The sequence below is a fragment of the Podarcis muralis genome, chromosome 4 (genome assembly GCF_964188315.1).
Source record: "Podarcis muralis chromosome 4, rPodMur119.hap1.1, whole genome shotgun sequence".
NCBI lineage: Eukaryota > Metazoa > Chordata > Lepidosauria > Squamata > Lacertidae > Podarcis > Podarcis muralis.
Window position 1 is genome coordinate 5,813,423 of NC_135658.1, and position 13,750 is coordinate 5,827,172.

General features: G+C 47.6%; 1 protein-coding gene across 12 annotated transcripts in view; it reads right to left on the reverse strand.

Moving 5' to 3' along the window:
* The window catches only part of ARAP1 (ArfGAP with RhoGAP domain, ankyrin repeat and PH domain 1), a 143,644-nt gene that overhangs the window by 42,522 nt on the left and 87,372 nt on the right, over positions 1-13,750 (reverse strand). For all 12 annotated transcript variants that reach the window (XR_013392489.1, XM_077926830.1, XM_028725785.2 and 9 more), the window contains 3 exons: positions 12,419-12,618; positions 11,420-11,505; positions 1,681-1,863 (listed from right to left, as the gene is read on the reverse strand). Coding sequence is in view for 11 of the 12 variants with exons in the window: in XM_077926830.1 (XP_077782956.1) it covers positions 1,681-1,863; positions 11,420-11,505; positions 12,419-12,618 (469 nt within the window). In the remaining variant the exon portion in view is untranslated. The remainder of the gene's footprint in view (positions 1-1,680; positions 1,864-11,419; positions 11,506-12,418; positions 12,619-13,750) is intronic.

A 13,750-nucleotide genomic window follows, 5' to 3' on the forward strand; every position in this document is an offset into this window, starting at 1 on the left:
TATCGAGGGTGCAATGAGATTAAGGGCCACTATCGGAACGATAACCTTGCTTACTGGACTGCCCTTTTTACCCATTGCTGTCTTATTATTTGTATATATTGCTTGTTTTATGGTGCTATGGCCGTTGGCTAATGTGAATCACGTTTATCAATCTATCTCCTCTTAGCCTCCTGTTAGTTCGGCAATATGGAAGTATTCCATCATTTTAGATAACCAGTCTGTTTTAGTTGGGACGCTGCTGCTTTTCCAATTTTTGGCAATCAATAACCTTGCTGCCGTAGTTGCATACATAAATATTTATGTACGCACTGTGGGCATCTTGACGGGGCGCGGCGCGGGGCTTCGGCTGGAGCTTGGTGCGCCTGCTGGCCCCACGCCTGGCACCCGAGAAAGCTGACCCAGAAAGGAGAGGCTTTGCCGCTGCTGCCAGCTCCCAACTGCCGGCAGAGCAGCGGAGGAGGTAGGAAAGTAGGGGGAGGGGCTGGGGGAGAGGGGGGATAGAGATAAGGCCCCCTCTGCCACGTGCGTGCGCACAGTCCAGCCCGCCACAAGGTCTGAGGGGCGATGAACCAGCCCCCTCATAAAAGTTTGCTGACCCCTGTTCTACACCCTTAGGCGCCAGGCAAAAACGTTCCTTTTTAACCAGGCCATATATACAGCCGTACCTTGGAAGTCCAACAGAATCTGTTCCAGAAGTCCGCTCGACTTCCAAAACATTCGGAAACCAAAGTGCGGCTTCCGATTGGCTGCAGGAAGCACCTGCAGCCAATCGGAAGCCCCGTCGGAGGTTCGGGTTCCAAAAATTGTTCACAAACCGGAACACCCGCTTCCGGGTTTGTGGCGTTCGGGAGTCAAAATGTTCCGAGTCACAAGGCGTTTGAGAACCAAGGTATGGCTGTACTACAGTGGACACTTGGGTTGCAGACGTGATCCGTGTGGGATGCACGTTCCCAAACCGCAGTGTTTGCAAACCGCAGCAGCGCATCTGCGCACGCGCAGGTTGCAATTCAGCACTTCTGCGCATGCGCAACTCCCAAACCCAGAAGTAACCCGTTCTGGTAGTTCCGGGTTTCAGCGGGTCCATAACCCAAAAAAACGCAACCTGAAGCGTCTGTAACCCGAGGTATGACTATTTTTTTTATGTGCTGGAAGCCACCCAGAGTGGTTGGGGCAACCCAGTTGGGCAGAGTGCAAATATTTAAAAATATTATTATTATTATTATTATTATTTGGCGGATTGACATCTGGTGCCCTTTAAAATGTGTTGTGGGAGGTGGGGATTTTTGCTTTTGCTTTTGTTTGTTATTATGTATTATGTGTTATCCTTCTGTATTCGTCTGTGAAATATACAAATTCAGTAAAGTACAGTGGTACCTCGGGTTAAGTACTTAATTCATTCCGGAGGTCTGTTCTTAACCTGAAACTGTTCTTAACCTGAAGCACCACTTTAGCTAATGGGGCCTCCTGCTGCCGCTGCACCGCCAGAGCACGATTTCTGTTCTCATCCTGAAGCAAAGTTCTTAACCTGAAGCACTATTTCTGGGTTAGCGGAGTCTGTAACATGAAGCGTATGTAACCTGAAGCATATGTAACCCGAGGTACCATTGCAGTAGTAGTAATAGTAGTATTAATAATAATAATAATAATAATAATAATAATAATAATAATAGGAATATCCACCTTGTTGAGCTCCTCCTGGTTGCCAAAGAGCGGGTGGTAGCGCCGGTATTTTCCTTCCCTGTACTTCGCCACGAGGAAGCGGCGCCTCTCCTGGCTGTCGCTCCTGGGGTGGACTGCCTCACTGGGGGGGACGTTGGCCGCCCAGAACTGGTTGGCCACTGCGTTGCCGATCTGCAGGAAGAGCTGAGGAGGCAAAAGGGGCAGGGATGTGAAGGCTGGCCATGTAGGGACAGGCTACGCAATTGCACTGCCTGATCCAACGCCGCTCTGGGCATCATGGAGTCATCTAGTCCAGGCTTCCTCAAACTCAGCCTTCCAGATGTTTTTGGCTTACAACTCCCATGATCCCGAGCTAGCAGGACCAGTGGTCAGGGATGCTGGGAGTTGTAGTCTCCAAACATCTGGAGGGCTGAGGTTGAGGAAGCCTGGCTTAGGGTGCTGAGTGTTGTTTGGAGACACACACACACACACACACACACACACACATACACACACACACATTCCCCTCCCAGTTCCCACAGTGGTTTAACGACCAACCCCTCTTCCCTGGGAATTCTGGGAATCGTAGCTCTGGGAGGGAGAATACAGGGTCCCCCCCCCAAAAAAAACCAACAACCTCTCAGTGCCCTTAACAAACTGCATCTCCCAAAATTCTTGACTATTTATAATAATATAATATTTTTTTCTTTATACCCTGCCCATCTGGCTGAGTTTCCCCAGCCACTCTGGGCGGCTCCCAATCGAGTGCTAAAAACAATATAGCATTAAATATTAAGAACTTCCCTAAACAGGGCTGTGGAAGACAAAAGTGCCTGGCATGCTCCGGTCCATGGGGTCACGAAGAGTCGGACACGACTAAACGACTAAACAACAACAAAACAAGCTTAATTAATTTTATAATGAATGATTTTAGAGTGTTGTTTATGCTGTACTTTTGTACTGTTTTATTGTTGTTAGCCACCCTGAGCCTGGCTTCAGCTGGGGAGGGCGGGATATAAATAAAATTTATTATTATTATTATTATTACTTATTTCCTTGACATCTGATGGGAGGGCGTTCCACAGGGCGGGCGCCACTATCAAGATACCATTTAAAGTGGTATCATATGGTGTGAATACAGCCATGCCCCCCCGCAAAGAATTCTGGGAAGTGTAGTTTGTTAAGGATGCTGGGAGCTTTTAGGTCAGGCAGCAAATATTGCTAATGTTGCTGATGATAGTAAACTGAGCTGAGATCTGTCTTGCAAAATTTGGAGAAGGGTGAATTCTGAAGGGTGATCCTGTTCCATTCTGGGAGGGGTGAATTGGGTCACAATACGGACCGAACAAACTTCTCTTCCATCGCTGGCTCGGGGGCCTGAGGTCCAACTCCCTGGGTGCCTGAGCACCCACAAAATTCCCCACAAAGGGGCCGAGCACCCACAAATAATAGCTCAAATAATGTACCCCAAAAAAATCACAGAATCGTAGAATTGTAGAGTTGGAACGGAGCCCGGGGAACATCAAAATGTGTAAAAGAGGCCTAGAAATGCGGGCACTGTGATGAATGTGAAATCTCCATTGCTGTCCAAATTGGTTTTTTTCCAGTACGTAGTGAAAAACGGTAGACAACAGAGTTTAATGAATGAACTTCTGTGAGACTGACGCGTGTGGAAATGGGCCTCTCCCTCCGTCTCTGCCCTAAGCCTTAATGCATTGATCACAAATACGTTTAATTCATGGCTCAGTCGGTAGAGTCTTAATCTCTGGGTCATGGGTTCAAGTCTCACACTGGGCATTAGATTCCTGCATTGCAGGCGGTTGGACTGGAAGACCCTGATGGTCTCAACTCTACAATTCTGGGATTTGACTCTATGCACAGCCAAACAGACAATTGATTTCAGCTCAGGGCACCTTAAACCTCGCAGCGCTTGGGAGCTGCACTAGCATTAAAAGTCAAACAGGCATTTCCGAGGGATGAGATCAGCCAGACACACCCAGCAGCATTGGGATGTGTTGGGACGCATTGCCAAGACCTCAGGACATTCAGGATTTACTATCATCAGCAACATTAGCAATATTTGTCGCTTGATCCTCATCGGAAGGAATGAGGGCAGATCAGAGCATACAAGAGAACACTTAGAAGCAGTAAAATGAAATCGCTGTGATTTAGTGCGCCCTTTCTTTACACAATTCATTAGCAAATAAATCATAGCGTAGCTAATGCAGGGCTTGTTGTTGTTTAGTCATTCAGTCGTGTCCGACGCTTCGTGACCCCCTGGACCAGAGCACACCAGGCACTCCTGTCTTCCACTGCCCCCTCCCGCAGTTTGGTCAAACTCATGCTGGTAGCTTCTATGACACTTTGTGGCCAAGTGGGGCTTTGAACCATGGTCTCTCCCACTTTCGAACCCAGTACTCTAACCACTACACCATTCTGCCTACAACTCCCATCAGCCCCAGCTGGAAGTTTAAGCAAGGATGAGAATTTCAGATAAATAAGCCAGTGGTGGCCGGAAAACGCATCAAAATCATTATCCCACCACATCCCAATTGTCTCGCGTGGCAGTCCAAAATATCCAGGTTGGACATGGCTGGGTTAAACTATGGGGAAATTCAGGAGCTGCCATCTCACCAAGGGACTGAGACTAGATGTGTCCAAGCACAGTCAGGAAAGTGATCTAAACCCAGCTTGTTTTCCTCTACCCTCCTCATCCCTTTTTTCCTTTTGTGCCATGTCTTTCCAAACATGAGACAGCAGACAAGGACTGGCTTTTTAAAACAGATTTTATACTGGGCTAGGGTTTCGTTGAGGGCGTTGTTGCTGTTGCTGGTTATCTCCTACTTGGACTACTGCAATGCGCTCTACGTGGGGCTCCCTTTGAAGGTGATTCGGAAACTACAACTAATCCAGAATGTAGCAGCTAGACTGGTGACTGGGAGCGGCCGACGGGACCACATAACACCAGTCCTCAAGGATCTTCACTGGCTCCCGGGACGTTTCTGAGCACAATTCAAAGGGCTGGTGCCGACCTTTAAAGCCCTGAACAAGAGCAGCCTTTTCTGAATTTGCCAGATGGGGTGGATTAAAAGGGTGGCTCTCTCTTCGTGGGCCCAGGCTGCAGGAAAAGGAGCTTGCAAACTGGCTCCAGAAAAGGAGAGTGGCTCTCTCCAAGATTTCCCAAAGACACTCTGCGCAGAGCTGCTATCTTGTGAAAACTCTGCCCTCATGTGGAAGCATTGATGCATCTCTGAGATTTAAAGCACCCTTGGTTTTCGAGAAATGAAGGCAGAACGTACAAAGGCAATTGGCTCATCCCAGGCCAAGGCCCAAAGTCAAAGGGCTTTAAAGTGGCGTTTCAGGAAGAGGAAAAGCTCCTTGGTTGAAATCATCATCATTGTCGTTCTGGTTGTTTAGTCGTTTAGTCGTGTCCGCCTCTTCGTGACCCCCTGGACCAGAGCACGCCAGGCCCTCCTGTCTTCCACTGCCTCCCACAGTTTGGTCAAACTCATGCTGGTAGCTTCGAGAACACTGTCCAACCATCTCGTCCTCCGTCGTCCCCTTCTCCTTGTGCCCTCCATCTTTCCCAACATCAGGGTCTTTTCCAGGGAGTCTTCTCTTCTCATAAGTATTGGAGCCTCAGCTTCAGGATCTGTCCTTCCAGTGAGCACTCAGGGCTGATTTCCTTCAGAATGGATCGGTTTGATCTTCTTGCAGTCCATGGGACTCTCAAGAGTCTCCTCCAGCACCAGAATTCAAAAGCATCAATGCTTCAGCGATCAGCCTTCTTTATGGTCCAGCTCTCACTTCCATACATCACTACTGTTAAAACCAGAGCTTTAACTATATGGACTATACTATACAGACCTTTGTCATCATCATTACATGTCTTTATATCCGACTTTGTTCTCCAAGGAACTCAAGGCGATGTACAGAGTTCTCCTCCTCTTCAGTTTACCCTCACGACAACCCTGCAAAGTAGGTTGGGCTGAGAGGCAGGGACTTTGTCTCTCAAGGTCACCCCGGGAGCTTCATGGCTGTGTAGGGATTTGAACCCTGGTCTCCCAGGTCCTACTTGGACACCCTAAACACTGCACCTGTTACCATAAAGCACCAATGCTGCAGCCAGCAAAGGCTCTAGCAGCTCAGTCAGCTGCTTGTGGCTGGAAAGCCAGACAGGATGTTTGTGACTGTTGCCATGGAAACAAAGGGGCAGTACATTCTGTACTGAGCACCGGAAGTTAGCTCAGTGGGTGTATCATATGACCTGTACTGGAAGTACTTGGGTGGAGTTTCTTCTTGCTGTTGTTGAGTGCAGACATGTTTCTCTGTACTGATATGAGAGACAGAAAATAAAAGATGTAAATAGTTTTCTGTCTGCTTCTTTCCCCTCCCTGGGGGACACCAAAGGGGAGAGAGGAAGCACGGTGTGTTCCTCTCACATATCTGAGAAGAATCGCCGAGACCTCGCCTGCTTATCAGCAGAGTGGAGACGCGGGGAGGTCGACAAGGAATATCTGCCGGTGCCTACGCTGTGGCACATTCCTCTGACCCGGGCAGAATTCCAACAGTGGTAGCAGAGGATGGTTGCGATTCATCGGACATCTGCATGAGAGGCTGGTGAACTGTCCTCCATTGCTCCATGGAAGCCTGTTGTGAGAGGCTGATCCTCTGCAGCCAGAAGCTGACCAGAAGAAGCTGACAGCCAAGCCGATGCCCAAGGTATGAGATTTTATAAGGGCTTAAAAGTGTGAATGCAGATTGATTCATTCTCTGCTTCACGGAGAGCGTGTGTGGGAAAGCAGCTCCAACTTAGAAGAGGCCTGCATGCCAAGCATTTTTGTGGTTTCCTGTCCGAGGAGAGATATGCGCTGTTGCTAAGCGACGTCCTTCAGTGAAGGAGGACTGGAAAGTTATATCGAGAGGGCTGGACAGTCAGTCTATGCCTCAGAGAGGCGAAAACAAAGTTTTGTTATGACTAGGTCCTCACGAACTGGTGGAAGGGACTTTCCAACGCAGCCAGTGTCAGAGCTGCCAGGTGCAAAGGAAGTAAACAAGCCAGCTATTGGATTTTAGAGGCTTGTGTTTCAGAGTTAATGCAAGCACTCAAAATGGATGCTAAGAAGGGGGGAGGCCTGCCTTCTCCACCCCTCCTGACCAATGACAATTATTCATCTTGGTCTGTAAAGATGAAGGCCCTGCTGCAGAATCAGAGACTGTTTGGAGTGATTGAGAACCCCATTCCTGCAGCACCAACGCGTGCTTGGGAGTCACAGAATGTGAAGGCTAGGACTGCTATAATTCTGTGCGTCTCAGATGATCAATTGGTGCATATTCAGCATTTGGAACATGCGCAAGAGGTTTGGGATACGCTGCGTACAACGCATCAGAGAGATGCCGGTTCTTCAGTGTTGCTGTATTTTGAGAAGTTGACCAATCTAAAATTAGCGCCTGATGGAGATGTTCAAGCGCACCTGACAGAAATGAAGTTTTTGCGTCAACAGATGGTGGAACGCAATTTTCGTCTACAGGAAGAAGTGTTTTGCTTCATGATGATAAACAGCCTGAATAGGACTTACAAGGTCGTTGCCAGTCAGCTTGGTTCGCTACCTGCTCAAGACCTGACCGCGGAGAGAGTGTGTGCGGTGGTCCTGAACGAACACGACAGACTTGCTGCACTGGAAGTGAAGGACAGGGGGAGGCAAGAACAGAGTTCAAATCTTCCCACTGCTAATGCTACTGGAGAGCATGCTGTAGCATTGAACGCCGTCAGATGCTATAATTGTGGACAGACTGGGCATCTACAGCGGAACTGTAGGAAGCCGCGACAGTCAAAAGGAGCCAAGAACAGCTCAGCAAAGCCTGAGGCATCAAGCAAAAGCCGTACCAAGTGCGAGGTGAAACCTGCAAAGGCTATGATGGCGAAAGGAACCACGCCAGATGTTGGGAACGCTTTCATAATCGACACGGGTGCAACGAAGCATCTCTGCCCACACAGACAACTGTTTTCGACGTTGAAGAAGCAAAGCTTCACTGTGAAACAAGCCAACGGTCAAGAACTGGAAGCGACCGGAATTGGAACTGTGTATCTTGAGAGTCTGAACTTGACTATAAGCGATGTTTACCTGGTTCCAGAACTGAGATTTAGTCTGCTGAGTGCTTCGCAGATTGCAAAGAAAGGGCAAAAACTGTACTATGATGCTAAAAGATGCAAGATCTACAAAGATGGAGAACTGTTTCTTACTGCCAGAGAGAAAGATGGACTGTATTTGTTGACTTTTGATCAAAGTGATTACATGAAATGTAATACTTCTGATTCTAACGAAATTTCTCTTGCAGGTGTGACCAGTGTGAGCACCAAGAAGGTGGCTAAGAAGGTCGACAGAGCTTTTCAGCGGGTGTATGCTGATGTGATTGGTCCTTTAGAACCATCTAGAGGCGGTGCAAAATATTACCTTTTGTGTGTTGATTGTTACACTAATTATTCTTGGGTTTATGTGATGAAGAAACCGCAGGAAACTTTAGAAAAGTTTCAGGAGTTTTGTGACAAGGTTAAAAGTATGCATGATGCTAACATTGATTGTCTTTTCACAGATGACAAGCCAATTTTTCTGTTACAGGATTTCCAGAGGTTCCTGGATAGAAAAGGGATAAGACACAAACTTGCTAGTTCCGAAGAAGCATGGAAGAAATGTGTCTGTGTTAGGGTGAACAAAGAATTGCAAAAGGGGATGCATGCGCAATTGCTGAGTTCACATTTGCCACATGAATATTGGGCCGAGTCGCTAGCGTCCTATCTTCATGTGTGGTTGAGAAAAGTCTCAACAGAGTTGGGATGTTCTCCTTTTGAGAAGCTGTTCAATAGAAAACCTTCTGTTGCCTATTTTAAGGTTTTCGGGTCTCATGTGAGAACAGAAGCTCCAGGTGGGATAAAGAATGCCAGAGGCATTTTTGTGGGTTATGAAAAAGGTCTCTATAGAGTAATTTTGTCTGAATCTGGTCAAGTGATTCTCACAAAAATTCTAGAGAGTGCTCCTGAACAGGAGAGAGTGATTGTTCACACTTTTCCCACAGAGACTGATTCAGATGATTCTGATGATGATGAGTTTGATCTTATTGAGTTCAGTGGTACTGATGATGACAGCGATAGCTCAGACAGCTCAGTTGTCACAGTCATTGAGAGGAAATCTCAAATAATGACTAGACCCTCAGAAGAGAAGGATGAACCACTGATTAAGCTTAGTACTGGTTCTCCAGAGAGTTCAAAGGCTGAACCAGAAAGCAGAGAAGAGCAGCAACACTTACGTAGGTCTGAGAGAGCAACGAAGGGTGTACCACCCAAAAGGTATTCAGAGGAGTTTGCTAACCTTGCATATGTTGCTGTTGTAAACGACCAAGGACAGATTGAAGCTATGTCTGAGTCAGAGACAAAGGCACAACAGAGAGTTGTTAATCAAGGTAATGCGAAGTCACACAACCAGAGAGGTACATTGGTTAAACCAGTGGCGGGTAGTTCCAAGGGTGGAACTGAAACAACAGGGGAATGTTATAAGTATAACAACTGTTTGTTTTCTTCTCTGGATGACGCTTTGCTCGCAGCGAGCATTGATACTTTAGGGGGAGTATGTTACCATAAAGCACCAATGCTGCAGCCAGCAAAGGCTCTAGCAGCTCAGTCAGCTGCTTGTGGCTGGAAAGCCAGACAGGATGTTTGTGACTGTTGCCATGGAAACAAAGGGGCAGTACATTCTGTACTGAGCACCGGAAGTTAGCTCAGTGGGTGTATCATATGACCTGTACTGGAAGTACTTGGGTGGAGTTTCTTCTTGCTGTTGTTGAGTGCAGACATGTTTCTCTGTACTGATATGAGAGACAGAAAATAAAAGATGTAAATAGTTTTCTGTCTGCTTCTTTCCCCTCCCTGGGGGACACCAAAGGGGAGAGAGGAAGAACGGTGTGTTCCTCTCACATATCTGAGAAGAATCGCCGAGACCTCGCCTGCTTATCAGCAGAGTGGAGACGCGGGGAGGTCGACAAGGAATATCTGCCGGTGCCTACGCTGTGGCACATTCCTCTGACCCGGGCAGAATTCCAACAGCACCATCCTGACACTTTTTCACAACAAAATAGTCATAGAATCATAGGATTGTGGAGTTGGAAGGGACCCCAAGGGCTATCCAATCCAACCCCCTTCTGAATTCCTTGCTTTTTCCTCTCCAGCAATTAATTCCTTGCATCAATACTCTGGGATCTCCTTTAGGCCCTTTTTCTAGCAAATGAGCCTGCAGAGAGTGAAGAAGAGTTTCGCTTTCTTCTTCCAAACAGGAGCGAACCCAGCCAAAAAGCCCTCTATGCCTCTGCCTCCTAACCACCACCTTTCAGAAGCAGCTTCTGATGAGGCGCATGTCAGGAAGGAAGTGTAGAAATCCTCACGGAGGAAGACTGATCATCCTGCCCTAGGTCCAACCCTTAAGGCTCTTGCTGCCCACGGCATCTTCTCACTTTCCTGCAAGTTGTTCCCAAAATTATCACCCTTTCAGCAATGCAGAAGAATGCCAGCATCACATAACAGTTAAAGCATCAGACTAGGACCTTGGAGACTGGAGTTCGAATCCCCACTCAGCCACGAAAGCTCACGGGGTGGGTTTTGGCCAGCCACTCACTCTCAGCTGAACCAACCTCGCAGGGTTGTTGGGAAAAGATGCCACCTGGAACTCCTTGGGGGGGGGGAGGTGGTATGATACGATAATCTTTATTGTCACTGTCCCATACAGAACAACAAAACTGAAAAAAAATCTACATACGACATTCAAAAACCAAGCAGCCTGCTATCCCAGCTATCCCAACCTGTTTAGCCCCCTGAAAACTCTGATACTCCCATAATTAAATACAATATACTCCCATAGAGACTACCTTAAAGGTAAAGGGACCCTGACCATTAGGTCCAGTCGTGACCGACTCTAGGGTTGCGACAGTCATCTCGCTTTATTGCCCAAGGGAGCCGGCGTACAGCTTCCGGGTCATGTGGCCAGCATGACTAAGCCACTTCTGGTGAACCAGAGCAGCGCACGGAAATGCCATTTACCTTCCTGCCGGAACTGTACCTATTTATCTGCTTGCACTTTGACGTGCTTTCAAACTGCTAGGTGAGCAGGAGCAGGGACCGAGCAATGGGAGCTCACCCCATCACGGGGATTCAAACAACTGAACCTTCAGATCGGCAAGCCCTAGGCTCTGTGGTTTAACCCACAGTGCCACCCACATCCCATAGAGACTACCTTACACAGCGTTTAAAACCAAAATCGCATTTGGGTAGAAACTGTTTCTCAGGCAGCTAGTCCTAGTCTTTATAACCCTGGACCTTCTTCCAGAAGGCAGAAGCTGAAAGAGATCATTTCCGGGGTGTGCACTATCCTGCGCTATCTCTGCAGCTTCCTTATGGCATCTGGAAGCATAGATTTGACCCAAGGTGGGAAGAGTGCACCCAATTATTCTCTCCGCAGTCTTTACAACCCTGGACAGCATTGTTTTTTCCCTGGCCGTGCAGCTCCCAAACCACACACACAGACCACAAGTTAATACCCTCTCCACAGTACAATGGCAAAATGCCATCAACAGGTCCTTTGAGAGATTGCTTTTCCGGAGGATTCTCAGAAAATATAACCTCTAATGCCATAAATAAATAAAGATGATATTAGAGCTTCCCTGGGACACGTGGTCGCAAGTTCCCTCGCTCCTTTTCAGCCCCTTAATTCCCTACCTCGATCAGCTCCTCCGTCCAGACTTTCTTATCCATCTTGAGGCTCCGGACTTTGGTGACGTTGGGTCCCAGACCACGGTGTTCTCCTGTGTCGGGAAGGAGAGGAACAATTTTTGAAAAGGTGCCGCGAGACAGGCGGGGAGATCTTCCCCACTCGCTGACCTCGACAGCAGCTTCACGCCTCAGTTTCTCGCTCCGTACACTTGCAAGGAGCAACGTCGCTTAAGGGAAAGAGAGGCTGAAAAAGGGCCAGAAGAGATACACTTTAAAATGAGCTTCAGTTATAATTATACTTTTTGAAAGCTGAGCGACACCCCAGTATGGAAAGCTTGCAGCATTCTGGACTTGCAAGTCTAGATCACCCAATGCCTGCGGGAAACCGGGAAACAGGATCCGAGCACAAGAGCAACTCTCTCCTGACTGTGCTTTCCAGGAACTGGGATTTGAGAAGCATTGCTTTTAAAAAAATAGTTTTGTTTATAATTTTCCAACAACACATAATGACAGTATTCAAGCTTCCCTTCCCCCCTTCCATGATGTCCTTTATCAAAACCTGCTCTGCTGCAGGTTTCATCAGACCATACCTGCTTCTGCTCATCTGTTACCTTTTCATACTTGATATACTTTCTACTGCTGGAATTATTTGGATTCAGGAGGATTGCTGCCTCTGACTGCAGAGGCAAAGAATAGCCATCCTGGCTAGCAGCCACAGATAGCCCTCTCCTCCTCCATGAATTTGGCTAATCCTCTTTTAAAGCCATCCTAGTTGGCGATCCCCACTGCCTCCTGTGGCAGGGAGTTCCACAGTTTAACCAGGAAGAAAGGCTTCCTTCTATCTGTCCAGATCAACGAGAAGCACTGCGGGACCCATTTTCATCTGATGAATCTTGCAAAAAGTTGCTTGGTCTGTTTTCTATTTGTTTTATGGTTCTCTTTGAAAACCTAGATTAATAAAATGAAGGGGGGGAGAGAGAGAGAGAGAAACAAATCGTTCCTTACCTGCGCATCTCTTGCAGATGACCACACAGAGGTTGATGGAGCCCCAGTCAGGTTTTGGGGAGCCGCAGTCAGCGCAGAAGCAGTTTTCCTCCACCTTCCAAATCCTCTCGGCCACCTCAAAGTTGGAAAGTGCTTCGGCGATGGACTGCTGCATGGCCTCCACCCATTCCTCCTTCTCCTGGTCGGATTCTGCAATGAAGCTGGGAAAGGCGAGAAGAGCAGCGGGTTAGGAATTGAGGACCAATCCTGTGCGATATCTAGGACTGAGGGGAGGAATCTGGAAGAGGAACTGATGGAGGCTAAACAGGAGCAGTGGCCAGAACCGGCAGCAGCTGGGTCAGAGCCAGCAAATTCTGGTTTGGGTCTCATGTTCCCTTCCTGCAGAGGAGTTCTGCAAGGACAAAACGTAACTATGCAAGAATAAAACAAAAAAATTCCTTCCAGCAGCACCTTAGAGACCAACTAAGTTTGTTCTTGGTATGAGATTTCATGTGCATGCACACTTCTTCAGATACACTGAAACAGAAGTCACCAGACCCTTATATATCGTGAGAGGGTGGGGAGGGGGTTTTCTCAGAAGGGTGGTGGGCATGGGTGATTGGCTGATAGGGGTGGTAAACCTGTTGACAACTGTTAACGACTGCAGTTGGTCTTACAAGAAAAAGCAAGGGGTGAGATGGCTAAAAATAGCTTTATCATGTATAATGAGATAAAAATCCAATGTCTCTATTCAGACCAGGTCTCTCCGTGGTTTTAAGTTTGGTAATAAGTTGCAATTCAGCAACTTCTCTTTCCAGTCTATTTCTGAAATTATTTTGTAATAAGACAGCTACTTTGAGATCTTGTATAGAATGCCCTGGGAGACTGAAGTGTTCTCCTATGGTTTCTCTGTCTTGTGATTCCTGATATCAGATTTATGTCCATTTACCCTTTGGCGTAGGGTTTGGCCTGTTTGTCCAATATAGAGAGCTGAAGGACACTGCTGGCTTTTGATGGCATACAGAATGTTAGAAGATGAGCAATTAAATAGGCCTGAGATGGCATGTTTGATGTTGTTGGGGCCAGTAATGGTGTTGTCCGGGTGTAAAGGTAAAGGTAAAGGGACCCATGACCATTAGGTCCAGTCGTGGCTGGCTCTGGGGTTGCGGCGCTCATCTCGCTTTATTGGCCGAGGGAGCCGGCATACAGCTTCTGGGTCATGTGGCCAGCATGACTAAGCCACTTCTGGCGAACCAGAGCAGCGCACGGAAACGCCGTTTACCTTCCCGCCAGAGCGGTACCTATTTATCTACTTGCACTTTGACATGCTTTCGAGCTGCTAGGTTGGCAGGA